At 40.6% G+C, this 14,113-nt stretch overlaps 1 protein-coding gene across 1 annotated transcript; it reads right to left on the bottom strand.

The window, feature by feature from the left end:
* LOC147842392 (uncharacterized) lies at positions 1-3,044 on the bottom strand. The gene has a single exon (XM_087267954.1). It carries the CDS (start codon positions 2,971-2,973, stop codon positions 121-123), a length of 2,853 nt encoding a protein of 950 aa, XP_087124080.1. The 5' UTR covers positions 2,974-3,044; the 3' UTR covers positions 1-120.
* Positions 3,045-14,113: the final 11,069 nt, after the last annotated feature.

Raw genomic sequence — 14,113 nt, 5'->3', positions numbered from 1 at the left:
AATATTAAAGGCATTTTCTTTAAGCATCAAATCTATTGAACGTTTACTGAAATATTGATCACTTTGCAAAAGAAAGTTTGTAATAATCTTAAGCAATTTCACAATAAACAGAAGGAAAGTCTAGTTGGCTTTATTAGAGCTCAGTTTATACCACAACCTGTCCCAGAATGCCTCATGCATCTCCGGCTCCTGTGGCCAATCCAGATAGGTCCTAGTTTTCACCAGCCGGGCCAGTCTGTGATGGGAGGAAAGCAAGCGAGATGGAATGGTTTCTAGGAAGACCAGGATAAGAATGTCTCTGTGTTCTACCTGGAGCCGGTAGGTGGCCAGCTGCATCTCCAGTGAGCACCAGTTGCTATCGAGGTAGTTGCGACTGACGAGACAAAGAGTCCAGCGACTTGCGTAGATGCTGTCTGTGATGTTTTCCACAATGTCGTGTCCCAACTGAAAGTCCCGACTGTGCAGACAGAGACGCAGAAATGGAGGCCCGCGCTGCTCTAAGTTTGGAAGAAGTTCCTCCATGACCCAGTGCTCATCCTTACCGCTGTAAGACACGAAGGCATCATAGCGGTACTGCTGTTTCTCCTTCATACGCAAAGCCTCTCGAAACCATCCATTGGCGATGTGATAGAAGGGCTTCAAGTACTGGCCTACAAATTTATACATCAATACCACAACAATAAAGATGCACAAAAACACAGAAGTGCTGGTGAACAACACAAAGTTAAGGTCAAATGAGCAGTTCTCCTTGATAAAGCTGACAAACTTGAGTTGGTCAAATTCACTGTCAATCACACACTGCAAATCATGCATAGAGGGGTTCAACATGACAACCTCCACCTTCCTATTGTCGTCCTTCACCCACGAGACCAGCCATGCATTATCACAACTGCAGTACAGACCCACGCCTTCAAAATGAACAAACTGCAAATGAGTGAGATGATCCGCAAAAGTTTGTAGAATGTTAACAGTATCTTTTTGGTATAGTGCTAGTTTTGTCAGTGCCTTTAAGTCCTTGGTCAGACTTCCATCCAGAAATAATAATCTGCAGTTTGCCAGAATCAGAGTCTCCAGTTTCGTCAGATTGTGAAACGTTATGGCCGTGTTCGGCTGATTTGTAAAGTCAATGTTTCGCAGGTTTAAAGTTTTTAAATGAACAAGCCGATTGATCACAGACAAGTCTCCAATATTGTCAGCGAACACTGACTGAAATTCCAGACTGACGACTGATGGCACATATTTCCCAATGAATTCATTTTCACAGATCATATATGCTGCTTGTATCTGAAGTGTGAATACAGATGTTAAAAGTAAACTATTGCAGTCCTCAACAATCACATATTGACCTTTGATATTCAGGTTTAGCCCATTATTCAGTGTGGTATTACTCCCAATCACAAGATGCATTGGTCTCAGTCCTGAACTAATGAAAACATTACTCAAATTATATGGGATTACTCCAAATATATCAGATAAATGCAGCTTGATCAGTGACATGTTAGGAGGGAAGTTCAGATCTCCCAACAGTAGTGTCCTAAGGTTAAAAAAATGTCCAAATGATTCTGGCTCAATGTAAATTATTGGATTTCCTTGAAGATCCAGAACCCTCAGTTCATATAAGCCACTGAATGTGTGTTGATAAATAGAAGATATTTTGTTGCTATGGAGGTTTAACTCTTTCAGCTTGTTCAATCCAATAAAAGCAAAATCCTCTATGACTGAAATTTTGCTTGAGGTAAAGTTCAAAGTTTCAAGATTTGGAAAACACATAAATTGGTAAGAAACTATCTTATCTATCTTATTTTTTTTAAGAATTATAACAGTAAGCTGTTTGACTGTCTGTGGAAATGAAGCACAAAGAGATTGGAAATCATTTGATCTGAGCACATGCTTAAATATAGTAACAAAGGTGAGGTTGCTGAAAATCTGAAAGAGAGAATTTACATCTAAGAGGTTGACAATCTCTCCACATATGTCAAAACCTAGACCAATGCCTCTAATATATTTACACTCATCTGAGATGTTAGGAGTCAGTGATAAGTTAATAAATTTATAAGAAACATATATTGTCTCAATTGAATATATCTTTGCTGCTACACATAAATCAGCAACATTAACTACATCCACATTGAAATCCAAAGTTCTGATTTTATGTACTCCAATTAAAGAAAGATCTCTGAGGAAATCTGTGTTTGAAAGAAACTGAAAGCCAGAGAGCTTTCCTAAAACCTTCAATGCTCCCTCATCAACATGTTCTAATTTCCCTAAAAGCACATGCACCTCTTTAATATTAAACTCAGTCGATATGTCAGAGATGTTGAAAACTGAGCAGTTTGGTTTCTGAAGTCTATTTAACAGATTTTCAGATAGAGAGAAATGCTTTAAAGATTTTATATTTACCAGCCGACACAAAATCTCAGACATGTCTTTCAAACACACATTAAATAAAAATAGGTTTTGCAAGTGACCAATCTTTTCAAAAACATTTGCTTCCAATGATGGTAAACTATATTCTAAAATAAACAAACTGGTAAGTGAGGGAAGTCGACTGAAATCAAGAGCTACCTCACAGCACTTTTTTGAATTGGATGATGTTATTGTTAGTGAAGATACATTCGTTAATCCATTAAAAGCTTCCGGAGGGACCTCTGATAAACATCCCACAATTTCAAGATTTTCCAAAGAACCAAAACGTGAGAAAGAGTTTGGAACCAGAACCCCATGCAAATCCATCTCGATGTAGAGATTTAGTATGTTTGCAGGAAGTCCACGAAGGTCCTCTTTAATATCCACAACACTCACACACTCAGCAATGTTTGTTTGTCCAGCATAGAATGGGGCAATAGTAAGCCCTTCAGCATCACTGTAGAAGACACAATTTCCAGCAAGCCAAGAACAAACAAATGAAGTCTTCAGAAACAGAATGAAAATCGCAAATAGATACACCATTTTCAGTTCATCTGTGATCTTCATAGCTTATGATCTTCTTGTCTTGGCATCTGTCTCTGGAGGTTTTTAACCGTATCAGAAGATTTGAGCAAGAAGTAAACTTCCCCTTACATAGACTGTTTCCTCAATTATGTCTCATGTCATATTAACATCTGTATTTAAATGCTTAATGTCCCCATGAACCGGAAGTTGTGATGCAGTTCCTTGGAAATGGATTTTTAAATGAGAAAACAGTAGGTGTGGCTTGTTTTTTCTACTGCGGGCTGAATAGATGTAGTAGGCATGTCATTCAGAAAAATCAGAAACGTGGTTTTAGAAGAGTTATTACAACCTGACAGACACCTCCTACTCACCATTACTGTTTGTTGTCAAAACTGACAATTGAAGCAGTTTTTTTTTCTTCTTAATGCATGCACAGATGAATTGTTCAATGCAATGTGAGCTAATAAAATCATATGATTTTTTTTTTATTTTATTTATTTCTTGGGGACTTTAAAGAGATAGTACACCCAAAACTACAGATTCTTTTAGCATTTGCATTCTAAACATTTATTCTTTGTGTACGAGTGGGCGCAGCCATTGGAATCTTTTTGGCTCAAGACTTCCGGTCTCATTTACTTCCATTCAGTTTTAGACATTAAAAACAGCTCGTTTTGCTGCATGATGTTGCAAACTGATATTTTTTTTCTTACAATTCTCTATTTTGTCTATGTAGTCATGCAAACAATTGCTTGTAGAGCAAATAGTTTGATAGTTTTCTGCCATATTATTCCTAGTCATTTCTAATATTGGCAACTGAATCGCATGTTCTAACAATCGCAAAAACAAGTGCACTTCCGCATTGAAGAAAAAAGTCAATAGGAGCAAGATTCCTCTGACTGGTTGCCTAATGAAGCCAGGCATGGGTGGGCCAGGTAAGTAGGCCTACCTGGGATTTGTTTCCCAAACAACAATGTAACCTGAGGCTAAAATATATTATTATGATGCATAATTAGAGAAATAAATGATGTAGTGACAAGTGTTTCCCAAATTCTGTTAGAGATCCATATAATTTATAGTAGTTTTAAAACGGTCACTGGCCTTGTCTACTGTCCTACCATGTCTGAAATCCTCCACTATTGTATAGTTACCAAACAAATCTCACATCTTGAGCCTGAGTGACTACAGGCCAGTTGCACTCACACCAGTGGAGATAAAGTGCTTCAAAAATTGGTCCTGGGTCACATTTTGACCACCAAGCTTTGACACTCACCAGTTTGGAGGACAGTCCTCCATGCTGCACTTTCCTACCTGGAACATATGGGAAGCTACGTCCAAATGCTTTTTGCGGATTATAGCTTGGTGTTAAACACCATTCTTTCCATTAAACTGGTAGACAAGCTTAAGGACTAAGGGCTTCCACACTCCACCTGCATGTGGATTAATAGCTTTCTGTCTGATCGCAGTCAGAGATTCAGAATAGGTCAACATACCTCCACAGTCCTTAGCCTCAGCACTGGCTCTCTACAGGGTTGTGTTCTAAGCTCCCTGCTCTGTACTCTTTGTACCCACGACTGCACCCACACTCACCCAAGCAACACCATGGTGAAGTTTGTGGACAACACTACAGTGGTTGGACTTACATCATGAGGGGATGAGTCAGCCTATAGGGATGAGGTGGAGCAGTTCTCATGGTGATATAAGGAGAATAATCTGCTTTTTAACACCACAAAGACCAAGGAGCGGATCATTGACTACGAGAGGAAGAAAACAGACATTACTCCAACTTTATTAGTGGGGACTGTGTAGAGGGTTGCTGTTTTCTGGTTTCTGGGAGTCCAGATAGAGGAGGGCCTGACTTGAAGCACAAACTTTTCTGAGCTGCTGAAAAAGGCTCTGCACTGACGAAGAACAATGTTACTCAGACTACTGGTATCCTTCTAACGGTGCTCCATAGAGAGCATCTTAACATAATGGATCGGCATATGGTTCAACAGCTGCCCAGTGGCTTAGAGAAAACCGCTCCAGAGGGTCATAAACATGGCACAGAAGATCGCCAACTGCCCTCTCCTAACACTGGAAGATCTATACACCTCACAACGTATTAAAGGGCCATGAAACCCACCTGTCTGAGCAGGGTGTTTTCACACCTCTAGTTTGGATAAAGTCAGGAAAGTGAGTGTGTCCAGCTCTGTTAAGGGGGAGTGTCGAAGGAGGGAAAAAGGGAAGATGCATAAAAATTTGCATGAAAATGAGTTTCAGTATGAGCATACGCTGATTTTCACAGAGGCAAAACAAACACACAGATGCAGGGGAGAAAGACAGAGACTGTGTTTACATGGACATCAATAGTCAAAATATTTGCCACATTATTAAATGGTGGACTTTAACTGCAGTTCGGATCTTTCTCTTTCATTCAGGAACATTTCATTCATGCCCCTGATACAAACGAGATATTTGATTTGTGGAACTGCTGGAAGTGTGTAACGTTATTTTTAATGCAATGTTTGATACCGCACGGGAAATGAGAGAAAAAAACTCTCCGCCTTTCTCGGTAACTTAGGTGCACTCAGTAGGTAGCGGCAGAAAGCGCGTGTGTTATTCCTGTCATAAGATGCTGCGAAAATTTTACTCGACATTAATAGTTTGATAGCGCTGTTTACATGTTTACACTCGAAGAGCAGCATTTACAGCGGATCTTTCAGTCTATAATATTGTAGTGATATTATTGATATTAATATTAATCTACTGCAAACTTTTGTAACTTAGAAATCATTTTGACTAAGGTCTGTCTTTAAACACTGAAAGAGTACTGCTGACGATACAAACTAACTTTGCCCCTAAATAAACAAACAAAGACCACTAATTGCTTACCAAATATGTAGAGACAGGACAATCAACACCAACTGGATCCCCATCTTTATTAAAAGGAGACAAGCGGCAAATCCGGATTTTACCATTTCCTTATGAGAAAAGCTCTCGGGTAAAAAATGTTCCTTAGACGAGAGCCTTAGACACATATTTTTGTTGCGAGTCAACATGGGAGCTGCGCTCTCATGGCGGGAAAATTAAAACAAAACCTTTGTTGCAGCACATTATAAAAGCAACACTGACGACCCAAATCTCCAAACAATTCTTCTTCTCCCACTTGTTTTGGCAACACAACGTGGCATCTCTCTGCCGTCTGAACACTATACAGGTAAGCACTTCTTCTTTCAGGTCTTCTGATTGGTTTGAATCAAGTCTTTCTCTTGAATTAATGCTGCGTACTCAGAGACGTCACAAAGTACACCCAGGTACAGACAGTCAGTCTACATGCTGGAATACACACAAGTATCTAATCGGTGTGACGCAGCTTCAAAAATTAGTTTCAAACCGGAAGAATGAATTTGATCGAAATAACGCAAAAACAACAATTTTTCACTTTTTTGTGAAATATTTGTGTCCTAATAGTGTTTTTAGCAGCTTGGCACACATATATGAATGTTAACAGATTAAAAAATGTGTTTTGGTGTTTTGTAACCCTTTAAGAAAGCCCAAAGCATCCTCAAGGACACATCACACTTAGGACATGATCCGTTAAAACTATTACTATCAGGGAGACGATACAGGACAATCAGAAAAAAAACTGTTATTAGCCAACAGCAATATCCACTCTCAATAATCAAAAAAAAAAAAAAAAAAACATGTCCTTCATGGGATAAATAGACAGAGATTAGTTTTTTTTATGTTTATATATATATATAAATAAATAAATAAATAAATAATATATATATATATATATATATATATATATATATATATATATATATATATATATATATATAATTTATTTATTTATTTTTTTTTTTTTTAGATTTTTAATATATACTAAAATGGTGCAGTGCAGTTATAAGGAGCTTGTTATTTTGAACAGATGAGTTTTAAGTCTGGATTTGCACAGAGGGAGAGAGAACATGTCACACATGTCAAGAGGAAGAGAATTCCAGAGTTTCAGAGTTTGCAATAGTATCTGGACACAGCCTTTATGATGCAAGCTGAGATTGCATCACTCAGTGATGCAATGTCAGACACAATGCACTCAAATGGAGCGAGTGATGTCATGGTGAGGGGTAGGGTTAGGGGTAGGGTTGGGTGAGCGCATTAAAAAGCATTGGATGCAGCTCAGATTGTACTACACCAGGTCTGCATCCAGACCCCTCTCTCCCATTGTGCTAAGATGGGCAGAGGGGACGTTTATTCATTTATCTATTTATTTATAATTTTTAAACAGGAAAAGATTAAAAGATGATCGGGCCTGACTTAGCATGAATGCTATTTTTCAGCAGGTTCCGGCTCTGCAGAACATAAAATCAGACAGACATCTCATCCATCAACACAGTACAACCGGGGCACTTCAGATCATTTTGGAAGGGCATTTTCTTTCCAAGACTAAAAAGGGCATGTGCACTGCACAGGCTGAGCCCTATGTGTGCATGTGCCTGCAGCAGAGGTTCAGACTTTCCTGCTGTGAGGCAACATCACTACCCATTGCATTACCACGCCACCTCCCTATTTTGACTTAACTGGGAGTGAAGATGAGTAGCAACTATGTTTTGAGTATTTTGGAAACAGGTTAGAGATAGGGTGGAGGCTATTGTAATTATTGGGATAGAGATTTTGTGTTTGTTTGTTTTTTCAGAATAGGGGTGACTGCTACAGTTTTGCAATGTGAAGAAACAATTCCAGTAGTGGGAGGAGTGGATAATGGAAGATAAGAGGGGGAGCAGAGGGGAGAGGCAGGATTTGACCAAAAGGTACACGACCCTACATCTCTACACACATTCATAAAAAAATGACCATTTTCCACAAAAACCAAATCAATTGAAAAATATGCAGAGATTTTATTTATTTACTTTTATTTAAGAACTTTTATTTACACACAAATACAGGCACCTCACAAAGTATACAACATACATACATAAACACAGGATTGTATTTTATTTTATTCCTAGGATTGCATGTAGCCTACATAAAATGTGTAAAATAAACAAATAATGTTTTTAAAGGAACTGCTGTTAAAAGGAAGAACTAATCGGCCCAGCACATATTATTCATTCACACAAACCATTAAAAATGTAATATTCAAACTTTCTAAAATTTGCATTTTTCTCAGGCTCCTGTTTTGATTCAGTAATTTCATTTTTATGGCAAAGAAAAGGTTATTTTTTATCACTTTTAAAATGAAATAACTGAACATAAACATAAGAGGCTGAGAAAATTTGTCATTGTAGAAGAAAATTCTAGGTAAGGTTTTTGCCTCTTAACTCTTCATAAAGCTTTAAAGTAACTAGTAATTCAAGTAACTTTTAAGATTGTTAATTTTACTTGAGTAAACATTTCCATAAAAGTCCAGTAAAGTGTGGGGACCTCCCCTTTTAAAAACAAAAAACAAAACAGTAAATAGCATTTAGTTTTTTATTAGTGCTCTGCCAGTTGAAGTAGTTGAGATCAATGAAATGAAAAGCGAATAAGAAGCATTTTGAAGGAGCAAGGTATTTTCAGTCTCTGTGGGTACTGATGGTGACACAATACTGTGCTGTAAAACTATAGTGTAAAAAACACTGTCCTTACAAAAATACACAATATGCAGGCCAGAAACAAGCTTTTTTGTAGTTGTTGAAAATATTCATGCGACACCAACATGATTACATACTCTCCACACATGACCACATTTGTTTCAAGAGTTCACACTTAGCTGATGATTGATTATAAGCAAGTTTGGCATGCTGTCCCGGGAGAGAGCCCTGAGCTCGAAGGTTCTTGAGCCCTGGGCTCCCTCCCGTTTGGAGGAAGAGAGGGGAGCCTCGAGCTCAGGTAGATCTCGACAACTCCCCTTTTTATAATAGCTAAAGATTAAGATTGAAAGCTATTAAAAGATATGCTGCATTATTAGATTACCTGTATTGAAATTTAGATTTAACGATTAACTTGTTGTACATGTTTTTGGAATGTGGGAGGAAACCGGAGAACCCGGGGAAAACCCACGCAAGCACGGGAAGAACATGCAAACTACACACAGAAACGACCACCGGCCTGTTAAGGAACTAGAACCGGTGAAGTTCTTGCTGTGAGGCGACAGTGCTAGTCACTGAGCCACCGTGCTGCCCTATGGAGGGAAAGGTGAAAAGGTAGGGGTGGAAAGGGGGATTCTTCAAATCGAAGATGACTGTAGTGAGAAAACCCTGGCTCTTTATAGTGGTTAGGAATGGCCTGATTGGTGGATCAAGCATGCTAATGCAGAACCAGCCGTGTTCAATCATAATCACGTGCTCCTCTCGAAATTAGTTTATGAATAAACTTCACTTCAAGAGTTCACACTTAGCTGATGATTGATTATAAGCAAGTTTGGCATGCTGTCCCGGGAGAGAGCCCTGAGCTCGAAGGTTCTTGAGCCCTGGGCTCCCTCCCGTTTGGAGGAAGAGAGGGGAGCCTCGAGCTCAGGTAGATCTCGACAACTCCCCAAAATGCTCCACTCGGGACAGCAGCCGCGTATTTGAAGAACCCCCCAAAAGGCACAGGAGATTAATGCCATATCCGGCTGCTGAAAAGTGATACAGAAATAGCTTGGAGGAGCAACAGAGACTGGTGTGGGTGTAAAAATTAACTGAAAGTGCTTATGTATGACTATGTGTGCTCCCGGGTCCTGTTAATTGTAAGGACCAGCGGGAGAGTGAGTGGGGTAAGTGTAAAGGTTTAAAACATATGTGGTGAGTTTCGTAAAGGTTTAGTATAGTAGTGATGGAAAATGAAGCTGTAAGGTTCTGCGGAGCTGTAGCTGCAGATGAGAAGCGGTTAACTGATTAACTGCTTTGGCAGTCCAATGGGGGTGTGTCAGTAGTGGTATGGATAAATGGTAGTGTGCTTGAGCTCCGGTGGAGCGACACTGCTGCAGCAGTGGTGCAGGGGTGATGAAGCTCGGCTGAGCGTCTCTGCGACTGCAGAGGTGCGGTGGTAGTCAGTACTAAGGGGAAGAATACGCTTCTGCAGCAGCGTTTTAACTGCTTTAGCAGTGCTGGGCGTGACAGAAGTGGTATAAGTGTAATGGAAGTGTGCATGAGCTCCAGCAGAGCGTCACTGCTGCAGCAGTGGTGCAGGGGATGTAAATGATGCTCGGCTGAGCGTCTCTGCTGCTGCAGAGGTGCAATGGAAGTCAGTATTTGTAAGGGAAATACGCCTCCGCAGGGACGTTTAACTGCTTTAGCAGTGCTGGAGAGTGTATCAGTCTTAGGTTGCTAAATTAAAGTGTATATGCGCTCGCTGAGCGTCACTGCTGCGGCAGTGATGTGGAGGGGAGTGATGCTCGGCTGAGCGTCTCTGCGACTGCAGAGGTGCGGTGGTAGTCAGTACTAAGGGGAAGAATACGCTTCTGCAGCAGCGTTTTAACTGCTTTAGCAGTGCTGGGAGTGACAGAAGTGGTATAAGTGTAGTGGAAGTGTGCATGAGCTCCAGCAGAGCGTCACTGCTGCAGCAGTGGTGCAGGGGATGTAAATGATGCTCGGCTGAGCGTCTCTGCTGCTGCAGAGGTGCAATGGAAGTCAGTATCTGGAAGGTAAATACGCCTCCGCAGAGACGTTTAACTGCTTTGGCAGTGCTGGAGAGTGTATCAGTAGTGGATTGCTAAGTGGAAGTGTATATGCGCTCGCTAAGCGTCACTGCTGCGGCAGTGATGTAGAGGGGAGTGATGCTCGGCTGAGCGTCTCTGCGGCTGCAGAGGTGCGGTGGAAGTCAGTATCTAAAGGGAAGTGCGCTTTGGAGAGCTGATTAACAGCTGTGTAGCAGATAGGAATCAGGCACAGTAGAGCGACTCTGTGGCTGCAGGGGTGCATAGGTATTCAGAGTCTGGTGCATTATATGTGTGAAAGCAATACATGTTCCCGCTAAGCCTTTACAGCTGTATTATAGCAGGGAGTGTGGTGATGGAAAATAAATTGATACTACAATGCAATGTAATTAAGTGGAGCTGCTGTAAAGGTGTGATGGTGGTCAGTATGTAAGCAATACGAGTTCCCGCTAAGCCTTTATGGCTGTATTGTTGCGGGGAGTGTGGTGATGGAGAATAAATTGATGCTACAATGCAATGTAATTAAGTGGAGCTGCTGTAGAGGTGTGATTGTAGTCAGTATGGAAGCAATACAAGTTCCCGCTACGCCTTTACGGCTGTATTATTGCGGCGGAGTGTGATAATGGTTAAAATTTTTGAAAAGTGTACATGTGAGCTCTTAAAGAGCTTCACTGCTGTGGCAGTGGGAGCTTGGGGCTACCCCTATGGGAGTCCGAGCTGCAGAGAATGAGTGCAAGTGAAATTGAAAAATTATGAAGAGGAAGAGAAGGGAAGTTTAATAAAATAAAAAGGAAAGTTTAGTAAAAATGAGTCCTATGCAACTAAGACAGAAAGTAGGAAGAACAGACAGAGTCGTGCTGCTTGGAAACTAGGTTGAAGTCTGCAACCGAGAATCAGCTGGGCTTCTCTGAGGAAATATTGGCCGAGGCAAATTGAGGATTTAAAGGTGTTAGGGGACCAATGACAGAGTTTATATCTGTTGTTGGAAGACTGTTCAGGCAGGGCGTCACTGCTGCAGCATTGGTGCAGGGGAAAAATAATCTCAGCAGAGCTTCTCTGCAGTTACAGAAGTGCAATAAAATCAGTGGTGCAGAGAATTAAGGCTAAACAGCCGTCTCTGCAGTTGCAGCTCAGGCAAAGCTTAATTGTTGCAGCAGTGGTGCAGAGGGAGAATAAGGCTCGGCAAAGCGTCTCTGCAGTAGCAGAGGTGCAGTGGTACTCAGTATTAGAGCCTCACACGGAAATACTAAGTACTATTAGCAGTGATATTTAGAGATGAAAGTGAAAAAGGGGCTCAGCTAGAGCGTCACTGCAGTTGCAGTGATGTTAATGGGGTGTATAGTTAAGTGGAGCACCTAAACAGTCGATATTAGTAAGTTTTGAGTGCTCCCGCAGGGACGTTAAATACTGCCTTTAGTGATATGTAAAGATGAAGGTGAATAAGGCATATGCTAGAGGGTCACTGCGGTAGCAGTGGTGCTTTGGGTGTGCAACTCTGCGGAGCATTTCTGCGGCTGCAGTGGTGTAGTGGGCCAGAATGGAGGCAACTTGTGCTCCCGCAGAAGCATTTACTGCTGTATTAGTGCGGGGAGTGCAACGATAGTGGTATTTAGAAAATTCGTAAGTGTATGCAAGCTCACTTACAACGTTCCTGTTGCAGCAACTGAAACGCAAGACAACCCCTGAATTGGTCGGAGCTGTGGTGAATGAAAGTGAATAAAAGTATAGGATAGTTTAAATTTGGAGAGAAAAAGTTAAAGCTAGAAAAACGGGGAAGGGTAGTGAAGGAGCTCCTATGTTAAATAGGAAGGAAAATAGGAAGGAAATGACAGAGTCATACTTCATACCCAATAATGCATGATGGTGGAAGTTGGCTGGAGAGGATCGTCTGGGCTTCCCCGAGGTGGTATTGCTCTTCTGTGGTGTAAAAATGCTAAGAGGTTTAGAACCAGGGCCGGAGTGGGACACCTTTTCAGCTCTGGAGTTTCGAGCCTCAGACCAGCCCACCTCAGTTCACGACTGACTATATTAAAATAAGTAAATAAATATTTCCAAATCAGTTTCTAATGGCACTATCATGTTTTTTTTTTTTTTTTTTTTTTGAGAAAACAGCTGCTTTAGAACCTCAAATGTTCTACAACCTTAACAGTATTACATGTCTTATCAATAAAAATGAAAACACTAAATTACTCTAGCAAGGATCGAACCCAGGTCCGCGGTGTCTTAACCTAACGTGTTAACCACTCGACCACAACAACAACAAAAGAGAAAAGTTGCGGTAAAATAATGAATAAAAAGGCTGTGGTCAAGTAAATAAATTTAAAAATTGTCACTGCTGAGAGCAACAGATTCTGGAGCTAGGGACACCGGCCCTCGCGGCCAAAAAAAAAAACGGACCGGCCCACCGGGAATTCTCCCGGTCCTCCCGATAAGCCAATCCGGGCCTGTTTAGAACGAGTGTGTGGGGGAACGGATATCATCCTGCATCTCTTCATCCTGCGAAGATAGATCAGATATGGTTAGGTGTATTGTTGGATTGAAATGTCATACTTAGTTCAGAAGACTTAAATTAAAAAGGCTAGTGTGAATATGGCATCGAGGGTGTGGGCTATGTGAGTGGAAAAGTGTCATTTGCAAAGAGCGTAAATGTATTTAGAAATGGATGTGGAGTGTAATAGGTTGGATGAGGGTCAGCTTCTGCAACCAGCTGACATGATCTCTGAAATGAGAAAAACAAGAGAGAATCGGAAATGACATTACGACATGGTACATGTATGGCAAACACAATGAATTATTTTAGCTGATAACCATGCGGGGCGTCTTAATAAGAGCATGGGCAACTAAGTGCCTTTGTTAATGCATGGTACGAAGCCTCATTGTCGCAACGAGCAAAGATAGTAGAGGTAGGCATTTGTCCCTCCTAAGGATGGCATATTAAATGGGAAATCTGCTCGTCTAGTGGTCCTGATGTACCTCTTGAAGACAGGGTAGGTGGAATTATAGTGGAGTTTAAACCCCTTGGTTTGTATCTAACGCAGAGTCAATTGATGAAACATCAGACATGTCAGAAATGTCCTCCTCTCATTCGTGGAAGTCAAAGCGGGAAGTTTGTTTCTTTGCCGTTTTCACATCTAACCAACTTGCCATTATAAGCTTATGGCTTATAAGTGTATGGACATGAGTCACTGGGGCATATTACGATTGGACTTCTATGCCTAATGCGTTGAATGTTTTTTAGTAGCAGAGTAAATTTTTTAGAAGTTAAACTGCTATCAGATGTGGCAGTTTTTTTTTTTTTTTCCCTTTGATTTATACATTTTATAATTATTTATTTTCTATATTATTTATTTATTTATTCATTTATGTATTTATTTATCATCAGCCAACATCAAACCCTGAACTTATAATTAATGTCACCATTTAGTAGTAATTGTGTAAATGTAATGATAATCATTCATGAGCTTGTCATGAGAGAGGGTGGGACCATCTCAAATTTTTTTTTTTTTGAGAGTTCATTGGATGATGACGCTTCTCCTTTCAGCTATTGGCTCGAAGGAGTGTCAATCAAAGTTGCAGAAAAAG

This window comes from Danio rerio, chromosome 9, assembly GCF_052040795.2.
Source record: "Danio rerio strain M-AB ecotype USA chromosome 9, GRCz13ab, whole genome shotgun sequence".
NCBI lineage: Eukaryota > Metazoa > Chordata > Actinopteri > Cypriniformes > Danionidae > Danio > Danio rerio.
Note: the sequence above shows the minus strand (reverse complement) of the source record. Positions and strands in the feature narration are given on the sequence as shown.

What these genes read in the sequence shown, in the direction of transcription:
- LOC147842392 (XM_087267954.1), bottom strand. Translation starts at nt 2,973, where the DNA reads ATGAAGATCACAGATGAACTGAAAATGGTGTATCTATTTGCGATTTTC.